We start from the raw sequence: 22766 nt of genomic DNA, 5'->3' as shown, positions 1-22766 counted from the left end.
CTCTAACCTTGAAGATGGTGTTCTTGCTGGCTGTATGTTCAGCCCGCCACATCTCAGAGCTACAGGCACTGTCCTGCCATGATCCCTTTCTCAGAATCACTCCGGAGGCTATCCATCTTCGTATGGTTCCCTCCTTTCTACCTAAGGTGGTTTCACAGTTTCATCTTAATCAAACCATATCCTTGCCTACCACGGCGGGTTTGAAGAAATCTGAAGAAGGGTGTTTATTACGCCATCTCAACATTGGCAGATTGCTGCCCAAATATTTGGAACTTATACGAGACCTACGAAAGACGGACCATCTGTTCGTCCTGCACAGCGGGAAGAAGCAAGGTGAAGCGGCCTCGCGGCCCACCATCGCCCGCTGGATTAAAGAAGTTGTCAGAGCAGCGTACGTAGAGGCTGGGAAGTCTCCGCCTCTACGGGTCAAGGCTCATTCTACCAGAGCACAAGCGGCATCTTGGGCAGAATCCAGGATGCTATCGCCTGCGGAAATCTGTAAAGCGGCGACCTGGTCCTCCCTCCATACCTTTTCCAGGTTCTACAGTCTGGATGTCCAGGCCAGTGAGGACTCGGCTTTTGCGAGGGCGGCACTACATGGGCCTCAGGCAGCCTCCCGCCCAGGCTGGGAGTAAAGCTTTTGTACATCCCATTTGTTCTGAGTCCATCTGGCTACACGCCAGGAAATGTTGAGATTACTTCCTGATAATCTCCTTTTCCTTAGTGTAGACAGATGGACTCAGCATCCCGCCCAGCTGCCTGCGTACATGGGTTTCACCGATTCCAGGTAAGCCATGTCATCTGTTTCCATAAGAGCGAACACTCTACCAGGTGTCAACGCCTTTCGGTTGGGAATGCTGGCGGTCTCCAGCTACTATCAATCGGTCAGGGGAATCCTGTTTCACTTTTCACTGAGCGTCAGAACACACATCTATAACAGCTTTTGCAAGGAAGATTACTGAATAGCTACGCTTCCTGTGGGGCTATATACCTCGTGCTGACGTCAGATCCGTCTCCAACTGCTAGCACGCGGATACTATCCCATTTGTTCTGAGTCCATCTGTCTACACTAAGGAAAAGGAGATTATCAGGTAGTAATCTCAACAATCTGTGTTTTCCCTCACAGCGAGTGGAAAGAGAGAATCTACCATCATCTTCAAGTGCGATGAGAGTGCCGGGAATGGGAAACCCAAACTTTTGAGTGAGACCTTGGGTTGCGCCGCTACATTTGAATGGAATACAGACGTGATCTGTCCTCCAAAGATGATGGCGTGCAAGTTCACTCAGAACCATAAAACCTATGACTTGAGACCACTTTCTTCACTCACGGCATCCTGGAAGCTTGTTCATGACGACAGCTTGTAAGTGCTTGGTGGCATTCTGCCTGGTCACATCAGTTTGCCCATCGGTTAGTTGAAGTTGGGCATGTGTCATTAGGGGTGTTTCCTGCATGATTTGGTTATTTAAAAGTTCATTTTAATATTGGTCTTCGAATAGTTCATTGGTTGTACATAAGTTTTGACATTAAACTGAGCTACGATGCCCTCTTTTTATGCTACTGGATTAACAAAGATACCATGTGCCATGTCTCTTGAAGATTATAAGGATATTTTGCCCATAGTGGGTCATGAGTAAGTTTAGCATAGATTTAAACTGCATGTTCTCTGGTGGGGTGGGGGTGGGGTTGAGTTATTTTCTGTTGACTTTTTTTTTTTTGGCTAAACAATTTCCTGCTGCTGCTTTTGTGCTTCTAAACTCAATCTGAAGTAGCCTTCGTTGGACTACAGTGCAATGAGCCTTCATTCGCCAGCACCTAGGATTTTTTCCAGCTGTTTTATTCACCTCCCAACTTAACTTATTGCAGTTCCTGTCCTCGACCACAGCACCCTTCAGAGCCCTGAGTCTGGCAATTACGTGTAACCATCGAATGATGGCCGAGACCCCCTCCAGGGGCTGTGAATTACTGCCTCTGCAGCTTTCCCAACCGCCTGAGAATCAAACCCACGTGCTCACATGGCAGTCCACAGCATTTGCCATTCAGCTGGTCCACATGTTTGGTTTAACAAAAGTTAGTTTTATTGAGAACGTGTAGAGCAAGTTAACAAGACTCTTGTCCAGCATGGACAAGAGAAGATGCTGCTTAAATTTGCTCTTAAATAGTTTTGCTTTGTTTTTTTCAACCTGTCACTCCGTATTCTGTGTGTTAATTGCTAGAGCCTTAATACCAATGTACAGTTATTTAGATTGTATCGGAGAGCATCTAAAATATCTTCGAGGTAGTTCCAGAGACTGGTTCTTCCTGTATTTTATTTATTTATTTAGCATTTGTTTATATACCGAGGTACAGCTGACATAGCCTTCACTCCGGTTTACATTATAACAAATTTTAATTCCTACCCCCAAATAGACAGAACCATTTCAGGATTTAGCTGTTTCTATTGCTTTCAAACTTTGGGGCTCATTCACTAAGCTGCGTTTTATCTTCATTCAGACCAGTTCAGATAAATGAGTTATGCCCGCTGACCAGCAGATGGAGACAGATTACAAGGTTCTCTGCTGCTACCTCTTTTAAGCCTCCATGCTCACCTCAGTTTTTCGCATGGTAAATGGCCTAACATGAGGATAATGTGAGATATTTCAAATAAATCAGCTTGCTGAAAAAAATCGCAAGCCGTGTTATTCGTTTAGAAGGTAGCTACAGCCCTCGGTGGGGGGGGGGGGGCACTCGTCCATCAGGGCTTATTTTCTGAGAAAGGGTGGGTGTTTTCAGTGAAGGGGAGGGGTTTGGGTTGGAGGCGGTGCTTGTACAATGGTAATGTTACTTTTTTTATTTACATAATGGCGGCCTCCTAGGGTGGTGGATGTGTGGAACAGTGGAGACTATGGAGACCCCAGCTACTGCTTTTGGGGACAGGACTTACTCAGGGCCCTCGGCCCCTGCAAGCGATGGCAGCTCCACAGTTCAGGACATTTCTGGGGGGACTTTTCACTACTGCAGGAGTATTCCTTGTGGGGAAAATGCCACAGGAATCGCAGAGCCGAAGGCCCATTTACTGCAGCTTCCTGACTCCCACAGTATTTTACCCCCATAGGAAAAATGCAGCAGCTTAGTAAATGACTCCCATAGGCTTTATTTTTATTTTCAATGATAAAATAGTATCAACAGTTAAGATGAATCCTTTTCAACTATTTTTATTTACCTTTTTTTACACATCTTTATCAGTCCCTAGGGATTGGCCAAAGCAGATTACAACAGATGAGAAGTATAGTACTTAGATAGAACGCATAAAATAAATTTAGTTAAAATTCATCATAATTCAAATACAATGCATTTTAATAAAAGTACAATAATAATCAAAAAATCCTATCTTGCAGTTAGGTGTCATGACTTCCACTCAGTGGCGATCAGACCAGCTATATTATACAAAAAATTTATATGTTGGAAAAAAAACCCAAAACCCACACAAAATAGCTGTAAACAAATCAAAGGTCAGAATGATGTATAGATAATCTTCATACGACTCCCAAATCAGCGTAATAAAAAAAATGGTTCCTGCTCTCTAGTTGCAATCACCCCTTCAGTGGCAGCTTGCCCTCTTCTGCGGGCAGAGTCAGGACAGCCCCGTGATGGCCCAAAACAGAGGGAGCAAGCTGGTAAATCTCCGCTCCCCCAGCAAGCCTCGTTCTTTTAGACTGCTTTCCTCCCTCTCTCGCGGCAGGGCTGCCTCATACAAGTTCCAGCTGCATGGAGTGAGTCCAAAACTGCACAAACCATCCTTCCTGTATAAGAAGAGCTACCTCCCCGACGCACGGTTTCTGAAAACTCTACAAATATCACCTTTTCTGGATGTTTTCTAATAAATTAAGTTCTCTGTGTCACTCTTACTTGTTTAGTTCTCCCACATTCACTTGTGTAAAGTCCCAACTGCCATGCCACTGCGATAAACATAGTATGGGGGTGCAAATCAGCCTATCAAGTGACCTCCTAGTAATATAAAGTGTTTTGAAGCTAATATTTTTAAGGAAAGCAGTACGTGTAATAGTATTGCCCTCCGTATTGAGAGTGTTTTGGTGAAGTGAAGGACTGGATGAGTAAGGAAGCTCTCTAGTTGAAGGTGCATCTATCTGGCCATCGGTGAGCGGGCTGGAAAGTCGCAGGCTTGGAAAGATGCCAGACTTTGCTGCATGATTTTTTTTATTTTACCACATTTTTAGTAAGGAAAATGTTTCCCGATGTAAGGTTGGCTTTCATAGTCGATCTTGATAACAGGAGGTGGAAGTGTTGCATGAATTTGTATTACAGATGTGGCAGTCAAGGGCTCAGCCTTGGAGAAAACAATGCGAGACACCCAGGTGCAAGCTTACTGAGGTCCGGCCAGTGTTGTTTTGGGGAGAAGAATGCTTTAATGTCAGATATTCATGGGAAGGCTTCTGTTTGTTGTTAATTTGTTACAGATATTATTTGAACCTTTGTCAGGGAGTATTTGAAGGCCCCACTGGCTGTCCAAAAAGTGCCAGTATTTGCAGAAAAACGAAAAGTGGTAACGTTCAAGTTTTGGGACAGCTCCACACGCAGAAGATGAAACTGACAGGTAATGAAGTTTCCTGTGACTTGCCCTTCAAAGCTTCATTATTTCTCCCCACAGGTGTTTGACTTATCTCAAGTAAAGAAAGCCTACATATGGCCAAAATAATTTAGCTTTTTTTCAGTTGCCCCAGTGCTCTCCAAAAAAAAAAGACAACCAAAATACTGTTTTGTTCTGTGCGCTTTTGATTAATTCTGTATCTCAGCATTGCTGGGAGCAGGAGACCTTACAGAGAATGAGCAAAATGTGTCAAATGCAGTAGAACACTAAATGCATTTATGTTTGGATTCCTTCCAGGAGATACAATAATTGTTAATTATTCAAATGGAGAACTATGTGGAAAAGGCAAGAAAGCATCCACCGTTATAGAACTGCAGTGTGCAAAAACGTTTGGCAAACCTATTCTCCAAAGGTAAGCACCGGACGTTGGAAGCACAAGTTAAACTGTGCATTTAGGACGTTCGCTTCTATTGGTGCCCTTAATTTGTATTTAAGCATTTGGCAATGATTGTCATTCTGTGAGTTGCTATTTACATGTGGCTTGAGGAAATTGTTTTTTGGTTGATGCTATTTACCCAGTTTTGGAGAGGAATAGATTTAAATAGTACAGTAGATGTCTATTACACCGAAAAGGCTGATAGTAGCACACGATTGCCCCCTATGTTTTACAGTAGTGGTTCTCAACCTTTTTTCGGCCGGGACACAGCTGACAGATGGTTCTCACATGCGTGACACACTGAACATGTGACCATCACGGGGCTAAATGTAAACATGCACTCTGCATCCACAGGAATCCCCTCAACCCCCAGCAATGAGTGCAGAGCAGATCTGGGGCATTACCCTGTACAACCCGCCATACAAAAAAGATATTCTGGTTCTGATGACATCCCAGTAAAAGCAAAACAAACTCCCTTTACTACCAGGCACAATAGCCTTCCTTATGAAAAGACAGTAATTTACCACTAATGCATGTCCTATTGAGAGATCACAACAAATAAGATTGATACAAATGCCTACATGCTAGTAAAATACCTCACCTCGGTCACACACAAAGCCGACCTTCACCAAGTACAGAAAAACCATAAATTATAAATATGGAGACAAACTGGAATGGAAAACAAAAAAAGCCACTGTGCATACAGTGCGAACCTGGAGAAATGGAAAGAGAAATATAGCACCTAACACAATCCCAGGATCTGCAATAATGCACACAAACTAACCCGCTGCTGAACAGAATAATATTCAACAATTAAAAGCATAAAAATTATTAAAACATGTCCAGAAGGAGAGGCTTGGGGGCAAGATGGCGGCGTGAGCAGGCACGAAAGCGCTGAGCTCTGTTCACAGCAAAATATTTCAAGTTTAAAAAATGCCTGTAAAGCGGAAAGGAAAGCTTAGAGTTTTTCCTTCGGAACCGGAGCTTTCCTTAACTCAGCCTTTGATAACTTCTTTTGTGCCTGCAAAGACATTCTCAACGGGAGGTGAAGTAACCGCTGTGGGAGCTAGTGATGGAGCGCAGCTCTCACCTGGTGAAGTCTCTTTGAGCCCCCCGGATCCTCGTTTGCCTGAGATCGCTCCAGTCCCGAGCTTCCCCGAGGCAGCTGCGTCGCTGAGCCATGACGCGCTAGGAGCGACAGCAGCAGAAGGAGGTCAGAGGGAAGGAGACGCTGTGTTCCTATTACAGCCCCCGGAGAGTCCCGGAGTAACAACAGTGGGAGTTTCGACTTCTGTGCCTCCCGCGTCGACACCTACGCGGGAGAGGGAAACGGAGTGTCTGGAAGGAACGACAGCGTCTATTGGTAAGGACTCTCAACTGGCTGGAATATCTCCTGTGGCGAAAGCGGGTAAGTTTTCTCAATGCCCCCGCTTTCTAATGCCCGAAAAGCCAGAGAAAATCACGTTAGAAGTGATCTGGGACGACATGGCTGCTTTAGTGAAGTCTTTGGGTGATTTTCAAGATAAAAGTGATATTGTAAATCATAAGTTGGAAATACATGACACACAAATAGAAGAAATTAAGCCAAAACTGGATACAGTGGAAGCTGAATTAAAGAAAACCCAAGAATGTAACGTAAAAGTTGTGAAGGAGATCAGTGTGGTTTCAAGGAGACTGGAGCATCTGGAGAATCATACAAGACACTTAAACTTGAGGTTTTTAAATTTTCCGAAAGTTATTGGTGAACTCCCTTATATTACTTTAAAAAGATATTTCATGGAAAATTTAAAATTTCAGGAGGGGGAATGTCCCTCCGTGAATAAATTGTATTATTTACCTGTTCCATCTAGGAATAGGGATAGATTACAAGGAAGTGAAAATAAGGGGAATCTAACCAGATTTCTCGAAGATTCTTCAGCTGAATTTTATGAATGTGCAACTTTAATGGTCTCCTTTATAATAGCTAACGATGTGGCAGAAACTATGAAAAGATATTTCAGAAATATTGAGATACCCTTTAAAGGTTTACACATTAGAGTTTTTCCTGATTTCGCTCCTGTCACACAGGACAGGAGATGAGAGTTTCTTGCTTTAAGGCCACAATTAATTGCTTTGGGGTTTTCATATGTATTGAAATATCCGTGCAAGTGTGTTGTGACGTCTCCAATGGAATGTTTTGTTTTCTTTTACCCTAAGCAACTAAAATCCTTCCTAAATGCAAGGAGGGTTGTTACTCCCTCTGTTAATTTACCATAATGTGAGGATCATAAAGTATGAATGTCTTTATTACATTAAGTCGATTTCAGCTAAGGTATTTAGCATTACTCCCTTTATATTCTGTCCCCCTTCTAATTTCTTTAAAGGGGAATACAAAATGGAGGACTAAGTATTGTTTGTGTGAATAGTGTGATTTCCTTTTCGATGCATTATTGTATTCCTATTTTCTGTAAGTAAGAATTATCTTGCTGTAATGTTGAAATGATAAAAAAAAATTAAAAAAAAATAAATTATTAAAACATGTCCAAATATCAATAAAGTATTTCAAAACAGCAGACATCGCGAAATACCCAATAATTAAAACAGTAGTCAATCAAGAAAAATAAATTTTAAAAGCCACCTTTACTTACCCTCTCCAGCAACTCTCCTACTCCTTTCCCTTCCAGGCCAATAGCACTCACCAGAAGCAGCAAGGGCTGCTGAAGCTCTGTCCTCACAGTCCTCTTCCTTAGCGCCCACACCCAGTCACTCACACACTCACGCACACATCTCCAATTAGACCCCATGACCAGTCTCGGTCTCTCTCGCACCAGTCATCCTCCTGACCAGTCTCTCTCTCACATACGCATACTAATCATCTTCCTGACCAGTCTCTCTCTCTCACACAGAAACACATCACCTCCCTGACCAGTCTTTCTCTCAATCACACTCATGCTTTCTTATATACAAGCTCTCAATCACAAACAAATGCTCTCGCACCCATTCACACCAGCTCTTACCTGTGCATCCATTCACACCCACACACACCAGTTCTCACCCACGCATCCATTCACACCCACACACACCAGCTCTCACCCATGCACCCATTCACACCCACACACACCAGCTCTCACCCATGCACCCATTCACACTGTCAGACACAAGCTCTAACCCTGGCACCCACACACGCAAGCTCTGACCAAAAACGTATTCTTCCTTTACTGTAGGGATGGGCTCCAGTTCCACCACGGCTTTACTCCGGTGGGCCTTCTTTTTTCACCACTGCGGGAATGGGCTCCCCTGGTGGCGGCCTCGGTCGGGGTCTGGTTTCCTCTTCACTGCCACGGACTGTGGTGGCCTTGCTTGGTCAAGGTCGGGTTTCCTCTTCGCCGCCACGGGAATGGGCTCTCATGCTGGCCTTGCTTAGTCGGAGTTCAAAACTATTCCTCCCACCCCACCCCCGGGCTTTCTGATGCCTGCCTCACTGGCCAATCAAAGGCTTCCTCCCTTCTTCCTACTCCCACTGGCAAGTAGAAGGGAGGAGGCTTCCGATTGGCCTGCATGGGGCAGGCAGAATGAAGAAGGCTTCTCATTGGGCAGTGGGGGTAGGAAGAAAGGAGGCTTCCAATTGGCTTGCGGGGGCTGGAGAAAGGGAGAAGGAAAATACAATGGGGCGGTGGGACACCGGGAGACGAGACACACCGGTTGAGAAGCACTGTTTTATAGGACAGATGCAAGGTTTGGGATTACAGGTTCTTTATATGGTGCCTCTCTTCTTCACATGTATATATAAGGCACTGCAGAAGAATGTATATATACTCCTGAGGCAGGCGATTAGCCAAAAAGTGACCATGTTGTGTCTATAATTACAAAATTACTCCTACCACTGAATAAGCAAAAATGTGTAACGCACTTGTTCAACTAGATAACCCAACGGCATTCACATAAAGCTTAGAGCTGTCACATAAATGTTATATTGGCAGATTTAATCCAGATGAAATTAGATTATATGGCAACATAACCCCTGTGCATTAACTTAGCACTGGATTTCTTTTTTTGTGATTATATGTTTATTGGTGAGTAAATAACAATGCAATGCCAACAAACTGCTAACAATACATCACCATACGTTTCATTATTAATCCAAGTTTAAACCCTCCCCACCCTCCCCCCCTACCAACCATCGAGTATTGTCTAGTATGAGTCTGTGGGTTATAACATTCTGAGACTGCCACATCCGATCAACAGGAAGGCCTCATCCAGATCCAGATGTGCGCCATTTAAGGTATGCGCCCCATGTGCGATAAAAAGATTGGAAATTGTGTCTTTTAGCCGCTGTAAGTTTGTGCATTGTACAAACATTATCCAACCTGCGCAAAAAGGCCGTAAATTGAGGCCCTTGTGATGACTTCCATGAACTGGCAATCTCCATGCGCATGGCAATGCAAGCTTGTAAACCGAACAGCTGAGTCTCTTTCACGTCTTTGCTATCCGTATAGTGGAGTAATGCAAAGTCCATAGATAGTTCAAGTTGGTCCTCTAGTATGGTTGAAATCCATTTTTGCAAGCGTATCCACTTTAGAGTAATGCAAGCTCCAGACCACCACATATGTATAAAGGTCCCAACCTCCTCACAACCCCTCTAGCACTTGTCAGATTTAAGAATTAACATCTTACATAGTCTCTCTGGTGTGTAATACCACCTATAAAGCATCTTGTAACCATTCTCAACTATAGCTGAGGATACCGAGGCCTTACTAATTTGGAGATAAATCGTTGACCAAGCCTCGTCCTCCATTACATAAGGTAAATCGATCTCCCATTGTTTGAGAAAGGAGGCCTGGTTAGTAAGTGGCGTGTTGAGAATCTGATAAATTTTGGATATGAGGTTTTTTTTTGTATCATTAGGGGCGGAGCAAAACCCCTCAAACTGAGTTTTCCCAGATGCCAACATATTGACCACATTTAGGCGTCTATAAAAGTGGGTCACTTGTTGGTAAGACAATATATCTCGATACGTGAGGCCATTATCACTACAAAGAGTGGAAAAAGGAGTCATTGTATCCACACTCCAAATGTGTTCTAAGCGAGTCAGTCTGCTAACTTTACATACAGAAAAGGAGCGGTTGGGCATCCCTGGTATAAATGTCGTATTGTGGAAGAGATTAGTAAGGTGAAAATAATCCCTTTTTCCCACAATTCGCACCTTCCATCTATCCCAAAGCTGTATAATAATTCTAGTGGTCTGCAACATGTTGGGACAGTCTCTCCACGTTTTCCGCAGCTGCCAAGGTATTGCAGCTAGCGGCATATCCGCCAGGTAGTATTGTTCCATTAGGGCCCAATATTTAGGTTCTTGTGAATTGTGCCATACTACCAGATAAGATTTGGTACTCCTAGGCCACCCGCTAGCTTGGAGAGATATAGTACTTGTCTTTTCACCCGGGGAGGTCTACGCTTCCATATGAAGCTGAAGATTTTTCGTTGCCATCGCTGAAGAGTGTTGTTAGCTTTCATAGTGGGTATAGAGTGGAACAAGTACAATAATTTCGGAAGCACATTCATTTTTACAGTGGCTATGCATCCTAGCCACGACAGGGATAATCTATTCCATACATCCAAGTCCCTATACAATCTTTGTATCAGTGGTAAATAATTCAGTTTAAATAAATCGCTAGGCTGACTCGAGAATTGAACACCTAGATATTTAAGCTTGTGAGAGGCCCATTTAAAGGGAAGGGCGTGCCGCATAGCATCCACTGTATTCGGGGAACAAGTAATATTGAGAATCTCTAATTTCTCCCAGTTAACTTTAAATCCAGAGGCGTCACTAAATTGTTTGATTTCCTTCTCAATCGCCATCAAGGAAATGTTTGGGGATTTAATTGTAAACATAATGTCATCGGCAAAAAGACATAGTTTATAAGTGTCAGCGCCCACCTCAAAACCTTGTATCAGGTTATTCCTGCGGATGTTAATAGCCAGGGGTTCCAAAAAGAGAGCAAAAAGGGCTGGAGATAATGGACACCCCTGGCGAGTCCCTCTCTCAACATTAAAAGAGCTAGAATATCCCCCGTTTATTTTTAAGCAGGCTCTGGGGTTACCATAGAGCTTATTGAGCCAACTACAAAATCCCGACCCAAATCCCATCTTTTTTTAAGACACCAAACAAAAACGGCCAGTGGACCATATCGAATGCCTTTTCAGCATCGATTACACTGGATTTCTGGATATGCTTTGGGTCACTCTAAATCATAAAGTCTCTGCCACATTAACACTGTTTAATATCTTTTTTTTGAAAAAGATTTTTTTTTTTAAAAGAATTATTGCACATAAACCAAGGGAGACAAATGTTACTTCCCTCTGTATAATTATGAAACAAAGAGCTCAACCCGACATGGTGCCATGTTTCACTCGTTGCTGCTTCAGGGCATCTGATTTGTCTTTAGTCTTTCACTGTTATTCAGGCTCCCCTAAAGAGTCCCTCAGTCACTTTCACCTCATTTATTTATTTATTTTCACCTATCTTGCTTCCTTATATCTAACTAAGATCAACATAAGGACTTCAAAAGTTCACTGTGACTACCATTTAATTCAATTTGTATAATTGGTTTATTCTCCTGACAATGTTATTTAATGTTGTTTAAATGTTAATTGTTTCATGTAATGCCATTTGGTAAGTTATTGTTCTATGTAAACCGGTTTGATTTGCATCTAATGTAGGAAGATCGGTATATAAAAACAAAAAATAAATAAATAAAATAAAATCTGGTCAAAGTTGTTGTTTGACGTTCCAGTGAATTGAACTAAAGATAAGCTGACACATAAATAAGGGACTATTGCATAAAATCATTATTTTCAAGTACTGCCAGTGAACACCAAAATACCTTTGAACCCAATCTGTACACGCATCAGTATGCTCTGCCGCCACAATTGTGAATGATGGCGTTCTTTGATTGGGTTGTGCTTTTATATCATGTGATAAATGTCATCACATGCAACCCAACACGCCGATAGTTGTCTTTTGAAGGTAAAGCATTTTATTTAAAACAGATGCCATTCGATATTAGAATTTAACCTGCCAGACCCATGGATCTTTCGCTAGAACACTACACATCCTGGCGGGTAAAATTCTGATATAGAATGGCAACTGTTTTAAATAAAATGCTTTACCTTCAATAGATGTTATCGGCGTGTTGGGTTGCAAGTGATGACATTTATCACACGTTATAAAAGCCCAACCCAATAAAAGAACAGTCATTCACAGTTGTGGCGGCAGAGCATACTGATGCGTGTGCAGATTGGTTTCAAAGGTATTTTGGTGTTCACTGGCAGTACTTGAAGATAATGATTTTATGCAATAATCACTTACTTATGTGTGTCAGCTTATCGTTAGTTCAATTCGCTGGAACATCAACAACTTTGACCAGATGCCCCAGAAGCAGCAATGAGCGAAACATGGTGCCATGTTGGGCTGAGCTCTTTGTTTCATAATTATACAGAGGGAAGTAACGTTTGTCTTCCTTGGTTTTATGTGCAATAATTCTTTTTTAAAAAAAATTATTTTTCAAAAAAAAGATATTAAACAGTGTTAATGTGGCAGAGACATTATAACTGAGTGATCCCCAAGCATGTCCAGCAATCAAGTGCTAAGTTAATGCACAGGTGTTATGAACAGTCTTGCCACATAAATCTTAATTTCATCTGAATTCAATCTGCCAATATAACATTTAGGTGAATGCTGTTGGGTTACAGGATCTATAATTGCACCATATGTTAATCTATCATCTTTGGTGCATTTGTGATTAAAGATGGACTATTAAATTGGTTTATGTTCATACCTCATTGTTATATTTCTCCTTTGTGATGCCGACCTATCTGCTCATCCTCTTTGTGTGTATGTGTGTGTTAGCATCAGCGAGGACGGCTGTGAGTACCGCATAGCTTGGGCAACTCGAGCAGCTTGTGTAGTGAAACCCCAGCCAGTTGAGATGGTGAATGGAATGATCCTTAATACAAGAAATGGCAAGAACTTCACCTTGGGGGACATTTATTTTAAGTAAGTGGAATAATAATTTCTTAAAAAGCGAGCCAGTGCTGACCTTGGGTCTAACTTGCTGCTTTTCATCTTAAATATTTTTCTGAATGGTTGGGCTTTCTCACTTGCTCTTTTTATGCATTTCAAGTTCTTACATTTTTAATGCAATATCATTGAAATACTACTTATTGTATTTACATGTTGCCCCAAAGATAAAAATCAATATGTTCTATTTGCTTTTCCGAAAAAGTTTAAACAAACAAAAATTGGTCGTGTATTCAAAGAATGTAATCAGCAAACCTAATAACCAGGGCAGATCAGCACTTTGGCTCAAAACTGATCTTGGTTCAAAAATCAAAATGTTGGTTGTCCTGGTTAACAGATTTCCAATTTCAACCCTCTTTTCGCATATGAATGATGACTATTTTCTTAATGTTACCATAGATGATATTTATGGCTCTCCACGTTTGATAGCCTACCATAGAAACTCATTCGTTATGTATAACCTTTATCAGTTATCATTTTCTATGTTGCTATGCTATTGAAATAGTTGCTAATATTCTGAATTGCCATGATGAAAGAGCATGGATATTTTTTCATTTTTATGTACTTGTAAACTATTGCACACAAAGCAAATAACTCTTTACTACTTGTTTTTTCTTTGGTTTTTTTTAAATTGGTCCAGCTTTCAACCTGGCCACAGATAAGCCCATTGAGAGGAATCTTGGGCTCCAGAGTGCCGTGTTTTCTGAAGCCTCATTCCCCTTCATCTTAGCATTAATTTTTAGCTTCTGACCAGTTTAGTTCCATCTCATTGTAAGCTGTACCCTAATGCTCTGGGCCAAATCAAATATGAACATCGGATTCTTGTACTACTAAATATAAACGGATCTGATGACTTAGTTAAAAAAAAAGAAAACACAGATTTTTAAATAAAGATGCACATTAATGATTTTACTGAACCTCTTTCTCATTCTTTATTATTTTGTTTTTGATTTTGCTTCCCCCTATACTCCTATAATCCCTGCTTTGGCTTTATGGAAGTTGATAAGTTGGCCTCCTAGGGCCTGTTTTGGAGCTCACTTGTTGGAAGAGTTGTAATATACAATGATGATGAGAAATGTAGTATCTGTATACTTTGTTCAGCTGTTTACTGCTGTATTTAAGAAATGTCTCCTTTCTTTGCATGTGATGAGCACTATTACATTCACTCCAACGTCCGACGCAGGTTAAAAAGGCGCTAATCCCCCTATTGCATTGGGAGTGGATTAGCGCCTATTTAACCCGTGTCGGAGTGCGGGTTATACAGCGCGCTCGGCTGAGCGCGCTGTGTTGCATCGGCCCCACAATGTGTAAGAGACTGGAAGTTCGTTTGTTAACCCTTTATTCATTCATGGGCGTATGGGGAGTCTGGGTGAAATGCTGACTGGCTCCAAGCTGGCATGGCATACGCAAGCTTTAAATACACTTTTTACCAAAATAAAATGTTAAGGTAAACACTTTTTGTTTGAAGATAAAAGGGTGAAGACATCTGCATCCCTAGCCACTCTGGGAAATCTAATTTAACCTTGAAAACATCCTGAGGGAGATTACATTTACAGCCTCCCTTTTTTAATCACAAGGGAAGCAATGAAACATTTGTCCATCCTTATCTTGTAGCAGAGAAGCTTATTCTTGGGATAAGCAGCTTGGAAAGTATCCACCCCCTGGGATTCTGTCAGGTACCTGTGACTTAGATTGGCCACTGTTGGAAACAGGATGCTGGGCTTGATGGACCCTTGGTCTGACCCAGCATGGCATGTTCTTATGTTCTTATGTTATGCTCTTATTTTCTTATATTCTTTAATTTGAAATTACTTAATTATGGCCTAAAATGGAACCAGTAGTTGAGGTATTACAGAATAGAAAGCAAGCTGTAAACTGTATTCCAACATTAAGTGCTTTTGGTGGAAGAGAATTTGCTGGTGTTTAATGCAGTAGCTTAACTGATTTGTGCTTTCTGTGAAACACAAGCATTTTGGTTATTTTGAGCACTGTTGAACTTTAGTTTGGCATAAATGACTGTCATAATTTTATGAAACAAATTGCTAATGTGCTAGATATCTGATAAATTAACCTAGAATGTATATAAGGGTTTTTTTTTGTTTAGAAAAACATGTAATAACATTTTGACCTACAAGTTATTTCAAATTCACGTTGACCTTATGATACAGACAGTCTTGAAGGCTACAGCGGATGAAGAGAATTGCATCATATGCATGTCCTGTTCTTCTCAAAGGACAGGGAGAACTAAATGTTCTAAAATGAGCTTGGGTGCGCTCACCTCCGTTAGTCTGCCTGTTAATTCATACTCTACAAAGGCCCCTGATTGCCCGGTAAATGTGCTCGGAGTATCTTCTCTGCCAGCATATGTTAAATAGGTGCATGGCATGCTGATGGCTTCATTGGTTGTTAGCACACGTGTGCTGTCCTTGGCCTCTGTATATTTAATGCACTTTAAATGTAACTTCTGTCCGGGGGGCTGAAGTGAACGGCTGACGTGCCAGTTTGAGCAATTGTGCCCGCAGCACCATATTACACTCCTGAAAAGTAATGTGGCACCCCTCCTCTGCTGCCCCCTCCCAGTTCCTCACAAGCAAAAGTAAATTAAACAAAGTAAAGCAGCCTTTCCCATCCCCCCCCCCACCTCCAATGCAAAAATATTCACCCCCTCCAGTCCTTGAAAGGTTAAGAATCCATCTTCCCACCCGCTGATGCCAAAACAAATCAGCACATCCCCCAAACTTTTAATTTTGTACACTACCTTGGATGTTTTGGGGTTGTTTTGGGTTTTTTTAAGACGGAGATGGTAATTTAAACATCTTTTAAATAAAAAAATAAATAAATCTCCCACCGCCATCCCACTAGATCTCCTCTAAACTGACCCTGCATGGAGACGCCAGCTCAATATTAGATGCAGCACTGGAAGGAAATCAGGATGTGTCCACCTGCTGGTTCATCTGGGGTTTGGGGATGTCATTTTCGAGATGGGTGCAGGTTCAACATTACTTTGGATTTGGATGGTGGGTGGAGGGGATAGTACTTTCCATTTTGGGGGGTCCAGCTGCTGTGTTTGGGGCTTGGTACTAGTAGTTGCACTATGCGTAGCGCACAAATGCTTTGCTTAGCTTGTTTTCCATGGAGTCTGTAGACTGTGCATATCCGTTACTTTACTACACGTTTTGAAAAGTAAATGCTTTAGCGTGCTTCGTGTGCACTTAGAAAGATTACATTTTAATCCATGCAGGGAGCGCGGCTCCTCAGTCTCCCCACAGGTCATCCCTGTCCTCCTGAAAAAATAAACTTTTACTATCTGTGAAAAAAAAGATTTAAACTATAATCCTGCTCTTGATTCCAGATTATACAATGCCTCTGGGGACTTAAGAACAAATGGTGACCAGTATGTCTATGAAATTCAGCTTTCTGGTACTTCTGATTCAGCAATCAAGGCCTGCAGGGGAGCTAACGTATGCCAGGTTCAAACCAACAGAAACTTCTATAGGCAGGTCGGGTCTTCCAGCAGCGCCAAGTATTTCATCCAAGGTAAGCTGGCACAGGTCCTTGTTTCACCATAGGGTAAAGAGTTTTGTAACGGGGAGCTTTCAAAGAAGTCTTTATCTTCCATGCACTGGGTGATATTTCACAGCAGGAAGTAACATTGCTTACCCATGTGGCAATTAAAAAAAAAATTACTGCTAACTTAATTCCTTAAGCAGCTGCACCGCAGTTTCCCTGAGCCTCATGGAGTTCTGTACAAAACATTATCGCAAATTACATCAATAAAAATGGAAACTGATCCGGGCCAGTTCTTCTGTTAGATGAACCAGGCAGTCGCCTATGGTACCAAAAATTTGGGGTGAGGGAGGCAATAAAAGCTCTGGGTGCAGCCCTCTCACTTTAAAGTATGGCACTATACGTGCATGTTAAAAAAAACTTCTGGGCTGACTCTTCCTGTGTTGCAAGATTGACAGCCAGAGCATTGGACATGCTGGCCCATGAGATTTAAAAATGCTTGTAGTGCCTGACTGGGGCTGATGGAACTCCATCCCACCAGTGGCCAAAGAGAAAAGGAGACATGAGGTGGCTGACAGACCTCGTGCAGCTAGTGGCCAAAAGGAAGGCACAGCCCAATACTGCTGGTTAAGCTCACCCCACCAGTGGCCGAAGAGAGCAGGAGCAGAGAGAGCGAGAGGGGAATGGATGCTGTTAGGGGTGGGTGGGAGAGGGTGCTGTACAGGGGTGAGTATGGAGAGAGAGGACGCCGGGCACTGCAGAAAGGCAAAGAAATTGAGGAGATGTTGGTGTGCTGGGCAGGAGGGAGAGAGAGGAGGATTGTGGGGTGTGAGAGAGAGAAGGAGAGGAAAGACACTGAGTGCTTTGGACAGGAGGCAAAGAGAGGACATATTGGGAAGAGGGGAGGGAGGGATGGAATGCTCAGTGGGGGAAAAAGCGGAGGGGTCTGCTTTGCCAGAGCCGCTGCCAGTAAGGGGGAGAGTTCAAGACTAAAGAGTGCCTAATAAATGTTTGCACAGCCCTGAACCTGATTGGTCATTGTTTGTGGTGACCTTGCTGGTTGACTCAAGTGGAACCAGCAAGAGGCTCTGGTTAACAAGACCAGTTCCAGAATTCCTGGTGAACTGTAGGCTAGCTGCATAAAACGTTTACAAAAAAAATCACTGTCTTCTGTTGATTATTGATAATGGACAAATACTTGTCATGTGTACCAGAAGCAGCAGAACACCTTTCAGGTTGAGAATGGGGAGCAACCCTTTCTAGATCTGGAAAAACCCAGGACCAAAAAGATTGTAATTGATGACATTCAGTAAACCTATGACACAAGGTTCCTTCTTAAATGCCACATTTCAAACACAAACCATCATCCCATAATTTGATTCTCTTACCCCAAGACCTGGTGAGACAGTATCTGTGTATAACTTTGAATTGGATTTCTCTCAAATTAGCAGCCAGGAAGCACTTATACACTTATGAAAAGGCCATGGAAACTAACTCTCATCCAAGGCAAAACCCAAGTCCTTACCCCCCAGTACGTAGCAAGTTTTATTGAGCTTAAGAGTAGTGTCGAAAAAGGAATCATCTTCATCTGAAAAGGGCCCCTCAGTTAGTCCATTGTCAGCTTGGCAAGGAGTCAGTCCATCCTGGCTTTCTCTTGGAGCCAATCCTCAAGGGAGCTTCTCCTCCTGGACTTCACTGCATTTCGTTCCTGCCTGGCTTCTGTCCTTGTCTTCCAGTCCTGATGTCTCCATTGTTCCGGTTCTGATGTCCTCGTTCCTGATGCCTTCATCCAGTCGTCCCAGGTCCTGAGTACCCGTGCCTCCAGAGGATCCTTGTTTTACCTGATCCAAGTTTCCGGTTCCAAGTCCCATAGTTTTAAAGACTGTTTCCTGTTCCTGACTCCGGAGGATCCAAGGGGTAACTTGTCCTGACCTGTCCTTTCGTCCGGAACTTGCCTGCTCCTTCTGTGGTCCGCAACCAGCATCCTGGCTGGTAGGGTGCAGTAAGGACAGTGTGGTCTGTGACCAGCCTATGGGCTGTGTAGGGCACCTGAAGGACCTTTGCTCGCCCTGTCTCGCCCCTATGTTCCAAGCTCCAAGTCTTGTCTTCAGAGTTCCAAGCCTCGGTCCCAGATTAGGCTTAGTCCTACCGCAAGGGCACACTTCTCTCATCCTGCGCTGGGGAGTGCCTCCAAGCGCTCTCCATTTCGCAACAATTCACCAAGGCCTCCGAGCGTCCCATGCTCAAGGCCGCCTGTAGCGCAACACTCATGGATGAAGAATTAAGCTGTTTCTATTGTAAGTGGATTTGAAGCAAAGGTCAGAACATACTGAACAAGGGGTATCAGCCCGCCCGTATTCTCTGTCTCCAGCAGATGGTAGACGTGCATCTCTCTACTGGGGATTATTTAAAAAAAAAATATATATATAGAAAATGAAGGAGAAAAGAAGGAAATTGATTTGTCTCGCTCTCCTGTGGTGATACTTTATGGTCCCTCCCTCAGTCGAGTTATCCTGAAGTGTGGTATCTGCAGATCCCTCCCTTAGATGAGTGCCTCGGTCCAGTGGCTGGTTTTCTGATGTGGACTTAGCTGTAATTAAAAAAAAAAAAGCTGAGAGGCTAGCAGGTGCTTATTATCAGGAGTTATAGAAACATAAAAATAACGGCAGAAGAAGCCCAAATGGCCCATCCAGTCTGCCCAGCAAGCTTTCACACTTTTTTTTTCTCATACTTATCTGTTACTCTTGGCATTTAGTAACCTTTTGGTTCTATTTGCCATCCACCCCCGCCATTAATGTAACCTTTTGGTTCTATTTCCCTTCCACCCCCGCTATTATTGTAACCTTTTGGTTCTATTTCCCTTTCACACCCACCATTAATGTAGAGAGCAGTGCTGAAACTGCTCCTAAGTGAAGTATATAGCTTAATTTTTTTTTATTTTTTTTTCACTTGCTATTCTAATGTATCAATAGGCTGAAATGTAAATATTGTGCTGTTCAATTTCTCCCCTTCCATCCCAGGTTTATTTTCCTTGTTTTTTGTAACTTTCCCTCTCCCTTTTTCTGATTCACTGTATTTAAAGTTCAAGGTTCTTATTGAAAATATTGTTTTTTACGTTACGTTATGCTTTACACTCCTTGTTATTTGTAAACCGGGTTGCTGTGATGCCTATCATGAAACTCGGTATAACAAAAACAATAAATAAATAAATAAATAATTGGTTAGGGGTAATAACCTCCGCAATAAGCAAGCTACTCCCACGCTTATTTGTTTACCCAGCCTGTGCAATTCAGTCCTTGTTGGTTGTTATCTGAATATAAATTCACTTTTCTTTATCCCCCTGCCGAAGCAGGGAGTTACTCTGGATATGTATTGGTTAATAGAACGGAAAATGCCTCTATCATAATGTCATAATGCCTCTATATCGCTCCATGGTGAGACCACACCTTCAATACTGTGTACAATTCTGGTCGCCACATCTCAAAAAAGATATAGTTGCGATGGAGAAGGTACAGAGAAGGGCAACCAAAATGATAAAGGAGATGGAACAGCTTCCCTATGAGGAAAGGCTGAAGAGATTAGGGCTGTTCAGCTTGGAGAAGAGACGGCTGAGGGGGGATATGATAGAGGTCTTTAAGATCATGAGAGGTCTTGAACGAGTAGATGTGACTCGGTTATTTTCACTTTCGAATAATAGAAGGACTAGGGGGCATTCCATGAAGTTAGCAAGTAGCACATTTAAGACTAATCGGAGAAAATTCTTTTTCACTCAACGCACAATAAAGCTCTGGAATTTGTTGCCAGAAGATGTGGTTAGTGCAGTTAGTGTAGCTGGGTTCAAAAAAGGTTTGGATAAGTTCTTGGAGGAGAAGTCCATTAATAGCTATTAATCAATTTTACTTAGGGAATAGATTAGCCACTGCTATTAATTGCATCAGTAGCATGGGATCTTCTTAGTGTTTGGGTAATTGCCAGGTTCTTGTGACCTGGTTTTGGCCTCTATTGGAAACAGGATGCTGGGCTTGATGGACCCTTGGTCTGACCCAGCATGGCAATTTCTTATGTTCTTATGAAGTATCAGGCTTAATTGATTCGGGATAGTAACCACCGTAACAAGCAAGCTACACCCATGTTTATTTGTTACCCAGACTGTGTAATTGAATATAAAATCATCTTTTCTTCAATCCCCCCTGCCATTGAAGGAGAGAGCTACACTGGATATGCATTGAAAGTGAAGTATCAGGCTTGTTTGGTTTGGGGTAGTAACCGCCATAACAAGGAAGCTACTCCCCGCCTTTTTGGGAATGCAAATCCTTTTTTCCACATTTCCTCTTGCCGTTGAAGCATAGAGCACTGTCTGAGTCGCATTAAACGTATGTATGTCTACTGAATAAGGGTATTATCTCCAGGTATTAGCTATCTTTTTCACAAGCCAACCTCTCTTCATTCACATCCTCTAGACTTTATGGATCCACAGTGTTTATCCCATGCCCCTTTGAAGTCCTTCACCACTTCCTCCGGAAGGGCATTCCAGTCATCCACCACCCTCTCCGTGAAGAAATACTCCTGACATTGATTCTGAGTCTTCCTCCTTGGAGCTTCAAATTGTGACCCCTGGTTCTGCTGATTTTTTTCCAACGGAAAAGGTTTGTCGTCTTTGGATCATTAAAACCAAGGGAGGCTGTGGTATGGAGTATCCTCGCTGATTATCTGTCCACAGGGACCTACTATGGCAGATCTTGAAGATCTGATGATTTTGTTTTATAATGTGGCTCTTGAGAAGGCTCGGTTGCGGAAGCATGGGTAGTCCACTGTAGTATTTTCCATTTTGCTTTGAGCATGAAAGTTATTTACTTCCGTAGCCTATGTTTATGTTTGGCGAATGTTTTTGGTTTGGTGTGAGGAACGAGGGGTTCATCATAGTTTGGTTAAAATCCCGTTTAGTTTGGATTTTGCAAGATGGGTTGTGTAAGGTCTTTGCCCTTAATACCTTGAAGGAAGCTGCTCTGGCCTGTTTCCGAGGTCACATGAATGGTAAATGCTTGTCGGCCCAACCGGTTTTGGTACAGCCTTCAAAGGGATAAAACATCTTCGTGCTTCTTGCAGTTCCTGTGCCCATGTGGGAGTCTTGATCTGGGTCTGGAATTCTGGCAGGTCCCACATATAGCCTCTTCCTAAGGTTACTTACTAAGGGATGATCTGTGCTAGAGTCTCCAGATTGCGGACTCTGTCTTGCTGGAAACCTTCTCTGCAAGTATCTCCGGGAGTGGTCCAGTTGCAAACTGTTCCTTCTTTTTGGCCAAAGGCGGTCTTGAATTTCACTAGAATCAATCAATCAATCCCTGCCGAGAGTCGGCAGGGAAAGGGAGAGAGAGAGAGCTGGAAAAATATAGCCTGCTATGGACCTTGGGTGTCAAGTGGCATATCTTTAGGTATTGCAGGTTCTAAATCTCTCAGGAAGGCCGACTTGCTACTTATACTCCACAGTGGGAGTAAATAGGGTGAGCTGGCGTCATGGGCTACAATAGCCCACTGGATTAAGAAGGTTATCACAGCCAAGTATACGGATGCGGAGGAGCTGTTTCTTAGATAAGTTAGTGCTCATTCCTCTAGGGCTTAGGCAGTGTCATGGGCGGAGTTTAGATGGTTATCTTACATTGTATTTACTTACACAACTTCCAGGCATTACCGCCTGGAGGTGCAAGCCTAGGAGGTTGCAGCCTTCGGGCCTGCGGTGTTGATAGGACCGTGGGCAGCCTCCAACCCTGTTCAGGAGTAACTTTGGTACATTCCACTGGTGTGGATTAACCTGTCCAAAAGCTAAGAAAGGAGAAATTACTACTTATCTGACGATTTCCTTTTCTTTAATGAGGACAGGTTAATCCACCTTCCCACCCTTGGCTGCCAGATGGTGGTGCTGTTGTCTTGAGTGGTTGTGTTTCTGGGGATTACTGGTAAGTGTTAGATCCTGTCCCTAGATTAGTGATATTACACTCCGGGTCTAACCTTAATGTTTTCCTGTTAATTAAATGTTTGAATGGTTGTCTTAATGGTTATGATCTTGTATTCTTTAGTTGTCCACAGTTGGCTTTTGTAGAGAATACTAGCGCGCTGATGCTGGTACAGGGGTATGTATACCGTGACGTCAGCTTTCCTCCGTCTCCATCTGCTGGTAGAG

General features: G+C 42.7%; 1 protein-coding gene across 3 annotated transcripts in view; it reads left to right on the top strand.

Annotated features, from left to right (window-relative positions):
* The window catches only part of IGF2R (insulin like growth factor 2 receptor), a 315579-nt gene that overhangs the window by 256239 nt on the left and 36574 nt on the right, over positions 1 to 22766 (top strand). For all 3 annotated transcript variants that reach the window (XM_029596695.1, XM_029596693.1, XM_029596696.1), the window contains exons 40-44: positions 1127 to 1361; positions 4456 to 4592; positions 4884 to 4998; positions 12911 to 13057; positions 16434 to 16618. In XM_029596695.1, the coding sequence (XP_029452555.1) occupies positions 1127 to 1361; positions 4456 to 4592; positions 4884 to 4998; positions 12911 to 13057; positions 16434 to 16618 (819 nt within the window). The remainder of the gene's footprint in view (positions 1 to 1126; positions 1362 to 4455; positions 4593 to 4883; positions 4999 to 12910; positions 13058 to 16433; positions 16619 to 22766) is intronic.

Source organism: Rhinatrema bivittatum, chromosome 3 (genome assembly GCF_901001135.1).
Source record: "Rhinatrema bivittatum chromosome 3, aRhiBiv1.1, whole genome shotgun sequence".
In the NCBI taxonomy this organism is placed as follows: domain Eukaryota; kingdom Metazoa; phylum Chordata; class Amphibia; order Gymnophiona; family Rhinatrematidae; genus Rhinatrema; species Rhinatrema bivittatum.
The sequence above is the reverse complement of the archived record's forward strand: the minus strand, read 5'-3'. Positions and strand labels throughout refer to the sequence as shown.